At 37.5% G+C, this 15129-nt stretch overlaps 1 protein-coding gene across 4 annotated transcripts in view; it reads left to right on the top strand.

Moving 5' to 3' along the window:
* Window positions 1-15129, top strand: part of TSHR (thyroid stimulating hormone receptor) — a 189741-nt gene that overhangs the window by 95259 nt on the left and 79353 nt on the right. For all 4 annotated transcript variants that reach the window (XM_063793858.1, XM_510100.6, XM_009428236.4 and 1 more), the window contains one exon: window positions 11530-11601. In XM_063793858.1, the coding sequence (XP_063649928.1) occupies window positions 11530-11601 (72 nt within the window). The remainder of the gene's footprint in view (window positions 1-11529; window positions 11602-15129) is intronic.

The following is a 15129-nucleotide window of genomic DNA, read 5'->3' on the forward strand; positions in this document are numbered from 1 at the left end:
CTCCATGTGGTAGGTACAATCCTATAAAGATAATAATAGTAAAGTAATGCACTTTTTCTGTTAAAAATTATTTTTAATTGACAATTATATCTATTTATGGGGTACAGTAGGATATTTTGACATATGCATACATTGTGGGATGATCAAATCAGGCTAATTAACAAGTACACCACCCTACGTATTTCTTTGTGATGAGAACACTTAAAATCCACCCTTTTTTCAATTTTGAAAGATTTGGGAGATTTTATGGGTCCTTTCCAAGCCATCACAATAAAGTAAGTCGCACAATTTTATTTTGTTTTCTGGTGCATATAAAATTATGTTTACACTACATGGTGTAGTCTACCAGTGCTAAGATTTCTCTGTAGCATGCAATGCTGTTTGATAGCATTTTATATGCAGTGGAACTTCTTTCAAAATTGGAGTCAATCTTCTCATATCCTGCTTCTGCTTTATCAACTAAGTTTATGTAATATTCTAAATTTCTTTGTTTTCATTTAAACAATATTCACAGCATCTTCACCTGGACTAGATTCCATTTCAAGAAACCACTTTCTTTGCTCATTCATAAGAAGCAACTCCTTATCGAATAAAGTTTCATGATGAGATTGCAGCAATTCAGTCACATTTCAGGCTCTACTTCTAACTCTAGTTCTCTTGCTATTTTCACCACATCCGTAGTTACCTCCTCCACTGAAGTTTTTAACCCCTCAAAATTATCCATAGAAGTTGGAATTAACTTCCTCCAAACTCCTGTTAATGTTGAAATTTTGACCTTCTCCCATGGATTACAAATGTTCTTAATGGTATCTAGAATGATGACTCTTTTCCAGAAAGCTTTAAATTTACCTTGTCTTGGTGACTGTGAATACTGCTGCAGTGAATGTGGAGTGCAGATGTTTCTTCAGCTTACTGATTTTTATTCCTTTGGGTGGCATAGCTGGATCATATGGTATTTCTACTTTTAGTTTTTGAAATAACCTTCATAGTTTTTCCAAAATAGTTGTACTAATTCACATTTGCACAACACAGTGTGTGAAGGTTCCCTTTTCTCTACATCCTTGCCAACACTAGCTAGCATTCACCTTTTTGATGATAGCCATTCTTACAGGTGCAGGGTGATGTCTCATTGTGGTTTAATTTGCATTTCCCTGTTGAGTAGTGATGTTGAGCATTTTTAACTATATCTGTTGGCCATTTATATGTCTTCTTCTGAGAAGTGTCTATCCATGTCATTTGCCCATTTTTAATACGAGTATATGTTTCATTGAATCATTTGAGTTCCTTATATATTTTTGATATGAGTCCCTTATCAAAATGAGGCCCTTTGACAATATATTTGCAAATATTTTCTCCCAATCTACAGGTTTTCTTTTCACTCTGTTGATGGCTTCCTTTGCCATGCAAAAGATTTTTTAGTTTGATGCAATCCCAATTGTCTAATTTTGCTTTTGTTGCCTGTGCTTTGGGGGACATACCCATGAAATAATTGCCCAGACCAATGTCAAGGAGCTTTTCTCCTAGTCTTCTCTTATGAGTTTTACAGTTTCAGATCTTACATTTAAGAGTCTCACCCATCTTGAGTTGATTCTACTATCAAGGGAGAGATAAAGTTCCAATTTTATTTTTCTGCATGTGGATAGCCACTTTTTCTAACACCATTTATTGAAGAGACTGTTCTTTCCTCATTGTGTGTTCTTGGCACCTTTGTTGAAAATCAATTGACCATAGAGATGTGCGTTTATCTGGGGACTCTCTACCCTATTCGATTCATTGATGTGTCTGTTTTTATGGCAGTACCCTGCAGTTTTGGTTACTATAACTTTGTGATGTATTTTGCAATCAGGTAGTTTAATGCCTTAACCTTTGTTATTTTTGCTCAAGATTGCTTTGGTTATTCAGGATCTATTGTGGCTCCATTCAAATTTTAAGATTGTTCTATTTCTGTGAAAAATGACATTGGAATTTTGATAGGATTGCACTGAATCTGGAGATCACTTTGGGTAGTATAGACATTTTAACAATATTAATTCTTCCAATTCATGAACACAGAATATCTTTCCATTTCTTTGTGTCTTCAATTTCTTTTATCAATGTTTTATAGTTTTCAGTGTATAGGTTCTTCTCCTCCTTGGTTAAATTTACTCCAGAGTATCTTATTTTTTATAGCTATTGCAAATGGAATTGTTTTCTTAATTTTTTTCAGATAGTTCATTGTTACCATATAGAAACACTACTAAATTTTGTATGTTGATTTTGTAACCTACTTTACTGAATTTTATTCATCAGTTCTAACAAATTTAGGGGGCTGAGGGAGGGGAGAGGGAGAGGGAGAGAGATTTGTACTGTAAAGAATTGGTTCACATGATTATGGAGGCTAAGAGGCTCAAGATAAGCAGTTGGAAAACTGAAGAGCCAGGAGAGCCAAAGGTATAGTATCAGTCAAAGTTGAAAGTCCTGAGAACCAAGAGAGCTGATGGTATAAATTCTGGTTTGAATCCAATGGCCTGAGAACCAGGAGAGCCTGTGGTGTAGAATTTAGTCCAAGTCTGAAAGCAAAGAAAATTGATGTCCCAGCTTAAAGACAAGCAGAGATAAATAATTTTTCTTACTGAGCCTTCAATTGATTGGATGAGGCCCATTCACATTGGGAAGGGCAAGCTGCTTTATTGAGTTTACCAATTCAAATGTCAATCTCATCCAGAAACATCCTCACAGACACAACACGAAATAATGTTTAAGCAAATATCTTCATATCCCATGACCCAATCAAGCTAACACATAAAATTAAGCATTATACTTGTGTACACAAATAGACATTTTTAACTTAGCTGTGCATTTCTCCAAATCATTTAGCAAATTACAAATACCAATCAAGAATGCTGATGGAAACATACCTACTTGTGTGACTACAAGTTAAAACACTGATAACACCAGGTGTTGGTGAGGATGTAGAGTTGACTGGAACTCCTATACATCACTGGTATGAGTGAACATGTTACAATCACTTTGGAAACTGGACGTTTTTGTGATAGTTAAGTATACACTTACCTATGATCCATAAATCATATTCCTAGATATTTACCCAAGAGCAAAGAGTATGTGTGTCCATAAAATGATTTGTACATGGATGTTCTTCATAGCAGCTTTCTTCATAATAGCCCCAAACTAGAAACAACCATCAACTAGAGAATGAACAAAAAAATGCATATTCATAATTAGCAATAAAAATCACTACTGATACATGTAATAACATAGATTTGTCTCAGAAACATTATGTTGAACAAAAGAAGCAAGGCAGAAAAGTGGCTGATTTTTGATTATTTATGTGAAGTTAATAAACAAGCAATCTGTGATGATAGAAGTCAGAATAGTAGTTATCCTATAGAAGAGCAGGATTACTGATATAGTTTGACTGTGTCCCCACTCAAATCTCATCTTGAATTCCCACATGTTGTGGGAGGGACCTGGTGGGAAATAATTGAGTCATGAGAGCAGGTCTTTCCTGTGCTGTCTTCATGATAGTGAATAAGTCTCACAAGATCTGATGGTTTTAAAAACAGGAGTTTCCCTTCACAAGTTGTCTCTCTTTGCCTGCTGCCATCCATGTAAGATGTGACTTGCTCCTCCTTGCCTTCCGCCATGATTGTGAGGCCTCTTCAGCCATGTGAACTGCAAGTCCATTAAACCTCTTTTTCTTCCCAGTCTTGGGTATGTCTTTATTAGCAGTGTGAAAATGGATTAATACAGTAAATTGGTACTGGGAATGGGTTGCTGCTGAAAACATACCTGAAATGTGGAAGCGACTTTGGAACTGGGTAACAGGCAGAGGCTAGAGCAGTTTCGAGGGCTCAGAAGAAAACAGGAAAATGTGGGAAAGTTTGGAACTTCCTAGAGACTTGTTGAATGCTTTGACCAAAATGCTGACAATGATACGGACAATGAAATCTAGGCTGAGATGGTCTCAGATGGAGATGAGGAACTTGTTGGGAACTGGAGCAAAGGTGACTCTTGTTATGTTTTAGCAAAGAGACTGGCAGCATTTTGCCCTTGCCCTAGAGATTTGTGGAACTTTGAACTTGAGAGAGATGATTAGGGTATATATCTCTATATGTCTGGTGGAAGAAATTTCTAAGCATCAAAGCATTCAAGATGTGACTTGGGTGCTGTTAAAGGCATTCAGTTTTAAAAAGGAAACCAAGCATAAAAGTTCAAAAAATTCGCAGCCTGACAATGCAACAGAAAAGAAAATCCCATTTTCTGAGGAGAAATTCAAGCCAGCTGCAGAAAATTGCATGAGTAATGAGGAGCTGAATGTTAATCCCCAAGACAATGGGAAAAATGTCTCCAGGGCATGTCAGAGAACTTTGTGGCAGCCCCTTTCATCACAGACATAGAGGCCTAGGAGGAAAAAAATGGCATCGTGGGCTGGGCCTAGTTTCCCTCTGCTGTGTGCACTCTAGGGACTTAGTACCCTGCATCCCAGCTGCTCCAGCTGTGACTAAAAGGGGCCAAGATACAGCTCAGACCATGGCTTCAGAGGATGCAAGCCCCAAGCCTTGGCAGCTTCCACATGGTATAGAGCCTGTGGGTACACAGAAGTCAAGAATTGAGGTTTGGGAACCTCCTCTTAGATTTCAAAGGATATATGGAAATGCCTGGATGTCCAGGCAGAAGTTTGCTGCAGGGGTGAGGCACTCATGAAGAATCTCTGCTAAGGCAGTGCAGAAGGGAAATTTGGGGTGGCCACCCCCACACAGAGTCCTCACTGAGGTACTGCCTAGTGGAACTGTGAGAAGAGGGCCACCATCCCCCAGACCCTGGAATGGTAGATCCACAGACCACTTGCACCATGCACCTGGAAAATCTACAGACACTCAACACTAGCCCATGAAAGCAGCTGAGAGGGAGGCTGTACCCTGTAAAGCCACAGGGGCAGAGCTGTCCAACACCATGGGAACTCAACCCTTGCATCAGTGTGACCTGGATGTGAGACATGGAGTCAAAGGAGATCGTTTTGGAGCTTTAACATTTGACTGTCCTGCTGTATTTCAGACTTGCTGACTTTTTGGACTTGTAGCCCCTTTGTTTTGGCCAATTTCTCCCATTTGGAATGGCTGTATTTACCCAATACTTGTATCTGCATTGTATCTAGGAAGTAACTAGCTTGCTTTTGATTTTACAGGCTCATAGGTTGAAGGGACTTGCCTTGTCTCAGATGAGACTTTGGACTGTGGACTTTTGAGTTAATGCTGAAATGAGTTAAGACTTTGGGAGACTGTTGGGGAGGCATGATTGGTTTTGAAACATAAGGACATGAGATTTGGGAGGAGCCAGGGTGGAATGATATGGTTTGGCTGTGTCCCCACCCAAATCTTGAGTTCCCACATGTTGTGGGAGGGACTCAGTGGGAGGGAATTGAATCATGGGAGCAGGTCTTTCCTGTGCTGTTCTCATGATAGTGAATAAGCCTCATGAAATCCGATGATTTTAAAGATGGGAGTTTCCCTGCACAAGCTCTCTCTCATTACCTGCTGCCATCCATGTAAGACATGACTTGCTCCTCCTTGACTTCTGCCATGATTATGAGGCTTCCTTAGCCACATGGTACTGTAAGTCCATTAAACCTCTTTTTCTTCCCAGTCTCGGGTATGTCTTTATCAGTAGCGTGAAAATGAACTAATACAATTCCTGATTGGAAAACTACACAGGAAACTTTCGGGATGATGGAAATATTTTATATTTTGATCCAGGCACTGGTCTCATGGGTTTATGTGTACATATATGCATACATATATGTAAAGTATAAGTATACTTATATACACCGAAGTATATAAATATGCATTGTAGACTTGTGCATCTCACTGGGCGTAAAGTATGCCTTAATAAAGAACTGTGAAAAATAGTTTCAATACAAAAAATTATGCTAAATAATGAAATGAAACCAAATTTAATATTTTCAACAATTTGGAGACCTAAACCAATACTTGTGAATAGACAACTCTCTCCCAGATGGCCTAAGCTGAGCAATTTCCATAAGTCAAACTTATCAAGCTATTGCTTGATTTTCTGGGGTTCGGATCACACACAAAAAAAGCCCAAATCGAAACTCTGTTTGACCCTACATAATAACTCACAAATCCACTTGGATTCTGGCCAGTATGCCATTCTATTTCAGCTGCAGTGTCACACCTTGCATTGTAGACATCATATCACCTGATATTTTTGTATCATTTGTAAATAATTTAGCAGCAACACTGACTAAAATTTACTATACCACCCAAAATACAAAACACAAGAGAATGACAAGTTAAAATTATTTTATTTTAAAAAATAGTCTATATGCAAATAGTCCCAAGTGTTTAACTGCATGATCCTTGTGGGTCTACACCCCTGATTTTAAATCCTATGCTTGCTGTATTCTTTCACAGTTTGCCACAGAGTATTTTCTTAATGCACAACAGTAAAACAAATTCACCAATGAAAATTTATTCTTGGCTGGGTGCAGTGGCTCACACCTGTAATCCCAGCACTTTGGGAGGCCAAGGCAGGTGGATTACTTGAGGTCAGGAGTTTGAGACCAGCCTGGTCAACATGGTGAAACCCCGTCTCTACTGAAAAAACAAAAATTAGTTGGGTGTGGTGGTGGGTGCCTGTAATACCAGCTACTCAGGAGGCTGAGGCAGGAGAATCGCTTGAACCCCAGAGGCAGAGGTTGCAGTGAGCCAAGATTGCACCACTGCGCTCCAGCCTGGGTGACAAGAGTGAAACTCCATCTCAAAAAGAAAAAAGAAAAGAAAAAAGGATTTATTCTCACCAAAATAAGAACACAAGGCAAGTGATAAATGTCACATTAAATTGTATTAATATTGCCTAATTTGTAATCCACAACTTCACAATATAAAAAATCTGGATTATTTTTACCAATTCCCTCTTTTTCTACTATGAATACTTTCTATACTCACATAGAATAGTTCAGTGAAATATACTTGGTACACCTCAGTGAAATACTGGCTGATTGATTGACACAGGTGGTTAATACAACAAGAGGCCCTTAAGATGAAGATGACATTGATATTAAACAAACACGCAGAATCACAAAATACTCTCAGCCTGTTTGCCAGGAGGCAAATAGGACACACAAGTGGGAAGTTTGGTGTTTCTGGACCACACAGTCTCTGCCACGGCAAAGAAGATCAGCCAGCCTCCTCAACTCAGTACAATTCAGACATGGTCATGAGGTAGGGGCTATAGTGAGAAATGTGTTAGAACCCACACCTACATATGCACATATGCAACACAAGCTATGTGTTTAAGATTCCAGAAACTGTGTAAGAAACAAGATGTTGGAATGTTGATTGGATTTACATGTTGATGAAATTTCAGTCAACTAAGCCTAGTATCATGCAAGATTACTGTGAAAAGTTTAATTGCACCAACTGCTCTTGTTTGGAACAAAGAACTGTCAGCTCTCTTTACATTAACCATATTTCTCTCCCCCATTGCTACTGCAAGAACCAAAAAGAGAGTACTTAAAACTGGGTTCTACCTGCAAAATCTGCAAGTCAGTCAGTCATGGTTTACATGCATGTCAATTTTTACATTATATTTTCCTAAGGCAGACATTTGACAGATATAAATCTTGCCTCAGCAAGGCCCAAAGGAAACATTTGTCATATCTCCAATGGTCATTCTTGATTAAAGAAATCACAGAAAAACAAATTGAAATTGCAAACTCAGCTTGTATCTTTTCTCTCACATAATTTCTATATCTTGAAGCCAACTTCTTTAACCATAAAACGTGCATTCTCCACATAGGATACAAGACTATAGCTGTGAACTATTTTCCCAGTGAGTTACATATGATGCCTTAATCATTAATAGTAAATAGATGTACTATTTGTATGAGGTGAGGTTTTTTTGTCATATTTTAGAAAGAATCATCATTGTCTTCTTATTGTGAATTATCAAAGGCAAATAAAAAACAGCCTCTTCCGTACCTAGCATATTTTCATTAGAAACAAATTCTATTGTGATGCAAATTCTTTGGACAAAAGTGAAGCACTTTGAAGATTTTCTAATATTTTTGTCAAAAGAATACACATGTAGATGTGTACTTTGCCTTTTCCATAAATATTCAAAATGTATTCTGAAATTAAAATAAAATATTTCTATAAAATAAACACATTCACTTGGTGTTTTTTCTTTCATTTGCATTTAAAGCAGTAATCACAATATCACAAGATTCTTTGATTAAAAGGCCTTCTCTTGAAAAGGTAGATAATAGAAAGAACATCCAGCCCCTTGCCCCTAGATGGAGGGATAAAAACAGATAGATGACAAACATTCTATAAATTAACTCTAGCCACAAAACTACTGCAAATCAAAACAACCACAAAACCTCCACAAAGGTTATGCACATGCCGGAGCACATGTGTCTGGGGGTCATGAGGCATCCACATATTACAATAAATTTTCTCCACAACCCTTATTGTAAGGTTGAACTATTAGGGAAAAATGGAGCAGATGCTCTCTAAATAAATATGATGTCTTTATTTAATTTCCTAGATGCCATGCCCTCACTAATTATTTTTGTTCTTTATTTGAAGGGAAATAGATACCTTAGAAGAAAACTCCTTTTAAATGTTTTCATAAGCTCAATCAAACTAATCACATGTTAAAAGCCAGGAAAGAAATTAAAAGGGAGCTTAAGCTAATATGATGAATTTTAGAGAGGCAACCAAGACAATTTATACCAAAAGTCAACAAAATTTACACAAACTCAATTATGTATTTTTTTAGATTATGTGCACATTACTATGAAAATATCCAGGCAAAATGTATGAACTGTTAAATTGCAATTGAATTTGGCAATCTATACAACTAGTTGTCATTCTAATAATTCATTTAACATTATTGAAATCAGTATTTTGTTCCAGCATGTGTTATAATCATGATATTAACTGAATTTATTCAACAAGGAGACATTATTTTTATCTCAGGCTGATTGCTAGCACCCACAACTTCAATTTTGTTTGATTTACTGTGCATATTGTATTATTACTAAGACAGATGCTCTGAGACACATAATCCTTATTGGTCTATATATATTGATGAGCTTTCTTTGGTAAAAAAAAATCTGGCTGGGAAAAATATCTTGTTTGTGGAATTAAGCAAAACATTAGCATTTCAAATATTTTTTTCTTTTAAAACACCTTATGCCACAACTAACTCAATAGTGGGAAAAAGATCTTTGTTCAGAACCGTATGTGTGTAAAAGAGAGAGAGAATTCAAGAAACAGGTATTATATATTTCAGAAACTCATACTTCAGGAAAGAATAGAAACATTATTTGAACCTTTAGCGCAAAGGCTATCAAATTGCACTTAGATGCTATTTCTGTTCCAAGTCAATTTCTTAGAAACCATTATAATCTTATTCTAGTTTCCTATTTAATTTTATATATGTTATTTACTTTTGAACACGGGCTAAACTCAAAAACTTTTAGTCAGTGAAGGTTACAGTTTAGACCCATATTACCTACAATCTTACCGAAGGTGTGCCCACAAAATGTTTGCCTTACGACAGCTCTATGAGTAAGACTATCTTTGAGCTTAAACTCAATCGCCTTGGGTGATACTCAACAGGTGTGTATCTTTTGTTTTCCTTTGGCATGGCCCAATTTTACACAGAGATTTTGGTAGAATGACTTGTTCTTCTCATATCTTTTTAGCTTCAGAATCCGGATAACTCAATTAAGGAAATATAAGTGGGAGACCTTCAAAGGAGAACAAGTAATTTATGGGACCTGAATTTCTGAAATAATATTAAGGCAACATTGGGCTTCATGACAAAACACCAGAGGTTGGGAAGAGTTGCAGATTTACTCTTTTGACATTCACATCACCTCCCTCCCTCCATTTTAATAGATGATTTTACCAACTAATTTGGTCTTTCTGATGCTTTGATTAGGCAAGTTACAGATATATTTTAATAGTTGCAAAAATGAATACTTCAAAGAAAGCATAGACCAAGGAAATACATTGTTGAAAAGTAACCCCTCAGCTTAGAGAAGAAAAAATACACAATGTTATTCTACTATCTATAAATGAGGTACTAACTGGATGATGTGTGATTACCAGTGTGATTAAATGGCAAAAACAGACACAAGGAGAAGCTAAGTAGTATGCTGAGGCATTGTCTTTTTGCCAGGTTAATACACTATGCACACTGTTTTCCATACAAGATTCTCAAGTAGTAACTATAGTAAAGAGCGTAACTCAAAAAATGGACTGCCTAGGTGGAGAGGCATACTGGAATGCATGAAGGTGTTTCATTATGTATGATGAGAACAGTCTCCACCTTCTGAAGAGTCTCCAAAAAAGCAAACTGGAGGAAAAGTCACACCTTTAAGGTGCAAATCCAACAAAGATGTCTTAAGATTCTGAGGAAGAATTTGCTCCTTGCCAGTCAGTTATTTCCAGACTGCAGCATGTAGATGATAAGATCAAGATATGATTGAAGAGACTTTTACTTGTGCAAGAAGGTAGTAACCATGCTACTATTTTTAATCCTTAAGATTTAAAACATGCATTTAATTCTTTTAAAGATGTACTTAATGTATATTCTGATAGCATTCCAAGGCATTTCCATTGAAAAGTACATGCTATAAATTCAGTAGTCTTAACATACATAATACAATATATTATGTTGTTCACACGAATGTTCATTGTAGCACTTTTCACAATAGCAAAAACATGGAATCAACCTAAATGCCCATCAGTGACAGATTGGATAAAGAAAATGTGGTACATATATACCATGGAATATTATGCAGTTGTAAAAAAGAACAAGATTATGTCCTTTTCAGGGACTTGGATGGAGCTGGAGGCCATTATCCTCCGCAAACTAACAGAGGAACAGAAAACCAAATACCACATGTTCTCACTTATAAGTGAGAGCTAAATGATGAGAACTCATGGACACAAAGAGAACAAACAGACACTGGGGCCTGCTTGAAGGCAGAGGGTGGGAGGAGGGAAAGGAGCAGAAAAAAAATAACTATTGGGTACTAGGCTTAGTACCTGAGTGATGAAATAATCAGTACAAAAAAAACCCTGACACCAGTTTACCTATATAACAAATCTGCACATGTACCCCCAAACCTAAATTAAAAGATAAAATAATCATGATTTTTCAATTTAATAAAAAGACCCCCCAAAAAATATTGCCCTTCAGTTAACAAATAAAGTGTGATGTGAGGCAAGACATATTAGTTTACTGCTAATTCATAGATGAAGTCTGATGATTTACTTTCTGCATCTGAATCTAACAATTCTTATTGGGAGAAAAAAATGTGTACATATGGTTCTTTGGTATGTTTGTTGAGTATTATTTTTGTTGATTATGTATCAGCCAACATATTGTGAAAACTGTCATGCTTTTTAATAATGTGTTTTTATAATTAAGGTGAATTATTAGAAAAGCCCAATGATTAAAACTCTAATTATGTAACTGTTATTTTCACAGGAAGCTTATTGAGACTCACCTGAGAACTATTCCAAGTCATGCATTTTCTAATCTGCCCAATATTTCCAGAATGTAAGTTTTTTTAATATAAAGAAAAGTTTGCACTTGTGATATGTTATTCTCTAAACGTGTTCTATCAAGAAAAATACTTGGTATTATACTTGCATAAATCAATGGCAGTTATATTTTCAATGTATATGACAATTTTATGTACATGATTTTTATTTCATTTTGCTATATCTCTACTCCCTAATTCCTACATGATTTTTTAAAACCTAAATCAAATTTAAATTCATTTGATTTTGAGCAGTTCATAATTCTCGATGTATTTTAATATATCTTGGAATATGGCAAAACCTTAGCTGTAAATCTCTCCTATAAACATCCCGTAGTTTATAAAGTAAACATATATACAGATAGACAAACATCCATCTGTCCTAGTCACCAAGTCTTGAATCACCTTTCACTACTAATACAAATATTTACATTTTGTTATAAACGTAGCCAGTGGTTTCAGATCTCTCACGTTAAAAGAGAATTAAAAATAATTCTAAACCTTAAAAATTGAATTGCTATCCACTTACAGTAAGGAGAAAAGGGATTTTCCATATTGGGTTGACAAAGAGTGAATGAAATGAAGCAGGTCTTTATTTCATTTAATTGATTTTGACAGGCAATCCAGATAGTTCAGGCATGCGAAATAATATAACCAGAAGCAACCTGTACAGTTTTTGGCCAAATGTACTCACTCCGTGGCCATTTTGTTAGTGTTTCTGTCATTTCAGTAGTTCTCAACCACAGACGACTCTACCCCTAGAAGCATTTAGCATTTTTGGTTGCTAAATGCTCACTAGAGAGGGGGCTGCTACTGGCACCTAGTGGGTAAAAGTGAAGGTTGCTGCTGAACATTCTACAGTTCATAGGACAGTCCCCACAACAGAATTATCTAGTCCAAAATGTCAGCAGTGCTGAGGCTGACAGACCATCCTACTGAACATCTCTGCAGTTTTTTATGTTGCTAACAAGTCCTTCCTCTTTCAAATTCTTGCCTCTTTGTTTTCCTTGATATTCCTCTCTCATTCCTCTTCTTGTCTCAGCTGGCTACTCTTCCTTAGTCTCCTTTTCTGACTTCCTATTTTATTTTTGCCAGCTACTTAATTACCAGCTCTTTCTTTGTATATTTTGTTCTAATTCCTCTATGCCCCACTCTCCTTGAGTAAACACTCCCATTCCTTGGGCTGCACTATTTCCTAATACAGCTAATTTCCAAATATTACCACTTGGATGTCCCACAGGCTCTTCAAAACCAGCATATCCAAAATAAACACATCATCTTCCTCCCAAGCTCTTCCTTCTCTTTTAACAGCACCACTGTAGCATCCTATAAGCTAAAAACCTTGAATTCTCCTTTAGCTCTTCCTTTTCCCTCATCTACCTTATACAACCGCCTATTTGGTGTCTCTGTTTGCATGTCCCAACAGCTTGGCCATTACTTCATTCATTCACCAGATATTTATTGAGCCCTACTTTGTGCCTGGCACTTTGCTAGGTGTTCCGTACACAACCGTAGACAAAACTCACAGCAGTTCAGTTTTATTCCAAGAGAGTGATGAGTATCATGATGGGGTCAGTTATTGGGTGATATGGAAACTCACATAAGAGGTCTATTACCTACACAGGAGCAGGGAGAGGAGTTGGGGAAGACTTCCTGAAAAAAAAAAATAGCACCTGACCTGTGATCTGCATTATATAGCAAAAAGCAGAAGGGAAAAGCCTGGGCTTTCTGAAGAATTGAAATATAATAAGTTTCTTGGGGGTAGAGCTTAGGCAGGGAGGTGGGCAGTAGAAAAAAATAAAACCTAGGTCTAAGTTAGTACAGGGTCTTGTAAATCATGTGAAGGAGTTTAAAATCTTCCCTAAGGGCTGAGCCATTCAATGGTTTTAAGCAGGCAAGAGAAATGGTCAGATTTTCATTTGAGAAACATTCCCTTGGCTACGTAGTGGAGTGAGGGGTGGAAGTGGAGCAAGGCTGTAGGCAGGAAGCTAGTGAAGAGGCTGATGCAGTGCCCAAAGTACAGGGGATGGCAAATTGAAGGATGATCATTGAGTGGGGATAATGAAAAAGGATAGAGATTTGAGACATAAATAAGGGAGGGCTGATCAAGTTTCTGATTAGGACATCTGTGTGGTTGATCGGCACATTCATTTAGGCAGAGAAGTGTTTTGTATATTTGCTGTGGAGGGTCGGGGGTATGTTAGGAATTCAATTTGGGGCATATGGCATTTGAGGTGCAGTTATATTGAGTACACATCAGGACACAGACAGAATTTTTTCATTCATTTGATAAATATTTGTTCAGCCCCTACTATGTGCCAATCACTGCTCTGAGAGCTGGGGATACATCAGGGAACAAACAGACAAAGATCCATGTCCCCATGGAGTTTCCATTTGAATGGGAGGAGATAGACAATGAACCAAAAACACAATAAATAAGTAAATTAGATACTAATTTAGAAGGAAATAAGTACATGGGGAAAAAAGTAAATTAGAGTAAAGAGGATTGGAAGTTCTGGGTATATGGGGGCACTCAGGGGAGAGATTCAGGTAGAGATTGAAAGTCACAAACAACTGGGTGTAACTGGGACCAGGAGGAGGCATCCGCAGAGAGGGAGAAGCTAAAGAGAGTGAAGAAAGAACAATTTTAAGAGCATGTGGTCCCTGAAGAGGCAGGAGGGGATGAGATCCAAATAGAGGGATTGGCCTTCTAGAGGAAGATGGTCACTTTTTACATCATAACGAGGAAGTCATGTTGTAGGACTTTCTCCTTAGTTCAGCTAAAAGCCAGGTTCTTGTCACATGGCCATAAAAGATTAGGCTCACAGACACTTTGAAGGGTGATAAAAATAGAATTTATTGGGTGAAAGAGGAAAAGAGGGAAACAGGGACTCTCAGCAAAGCGAGAGTCCTCCTAGTCCACTTCCCGCCTCACAGATTGAATCCCAGGTACCACCCCACAACAGGAGAGGCCAGGCTCCTCCCCACTATAAATGAACTTCCCGAAGCTCCACCCCAGTACACACTTCTCCCAGGGCACAGGCAGTTGAAGGTTCTGCTAGGGAGCCCTTTTTTACTTAGCTGTCTCAGTTGTAGGAAAAGATGGGACAGATGCAGGTAAACTAATAGGCTTATTGGTGGGGAATTCAAGGCATTCTCGTGTTAAAGTTTCAAACATTTCTATGACTTATCAAATTATTAAAGGACATCTAAGAAGATGGAAGATGGAGGTGGCAGAGTTAGAAATTTGATGAGAAGATTTGAAATAAAAGTGGTGAGCAATAAGAAGAGGGTTGGTTGACTGAGATATAGGAGACACCCAGGCAGATCTGAAGGCTCCACTGAGGCTTCCCCCAGGGAGACTGCTGGATTCTCCAGTCTGGGTTAAGTGATAGGGGTCCCTGAACCCTATCAAGCATTTAACACCTTGTGTTAATCCCATTTACCTTGTACATTAATCTGTATCTGTGAGTACTGTGAGTTCCTTGAAGGTAGGGAACAGGCCTGTTTTGTCATTGTCCAGAAGGATGTCTGTCATACAATGA

This window comes from Pan troglodytes, chromosome 15 (genome assembly GCF_028858775.2).
Source record: "Pan troglodytes isolate AG18354 chromosome 15, NHGRI_mPanTro3-v2.0_pri, whole genome shotgun sequence".
NCBI lineage: Eukaryota > Metazoa > Chordata > Mammalia > Primates > Hominidae > Pan > Pan troglodytes.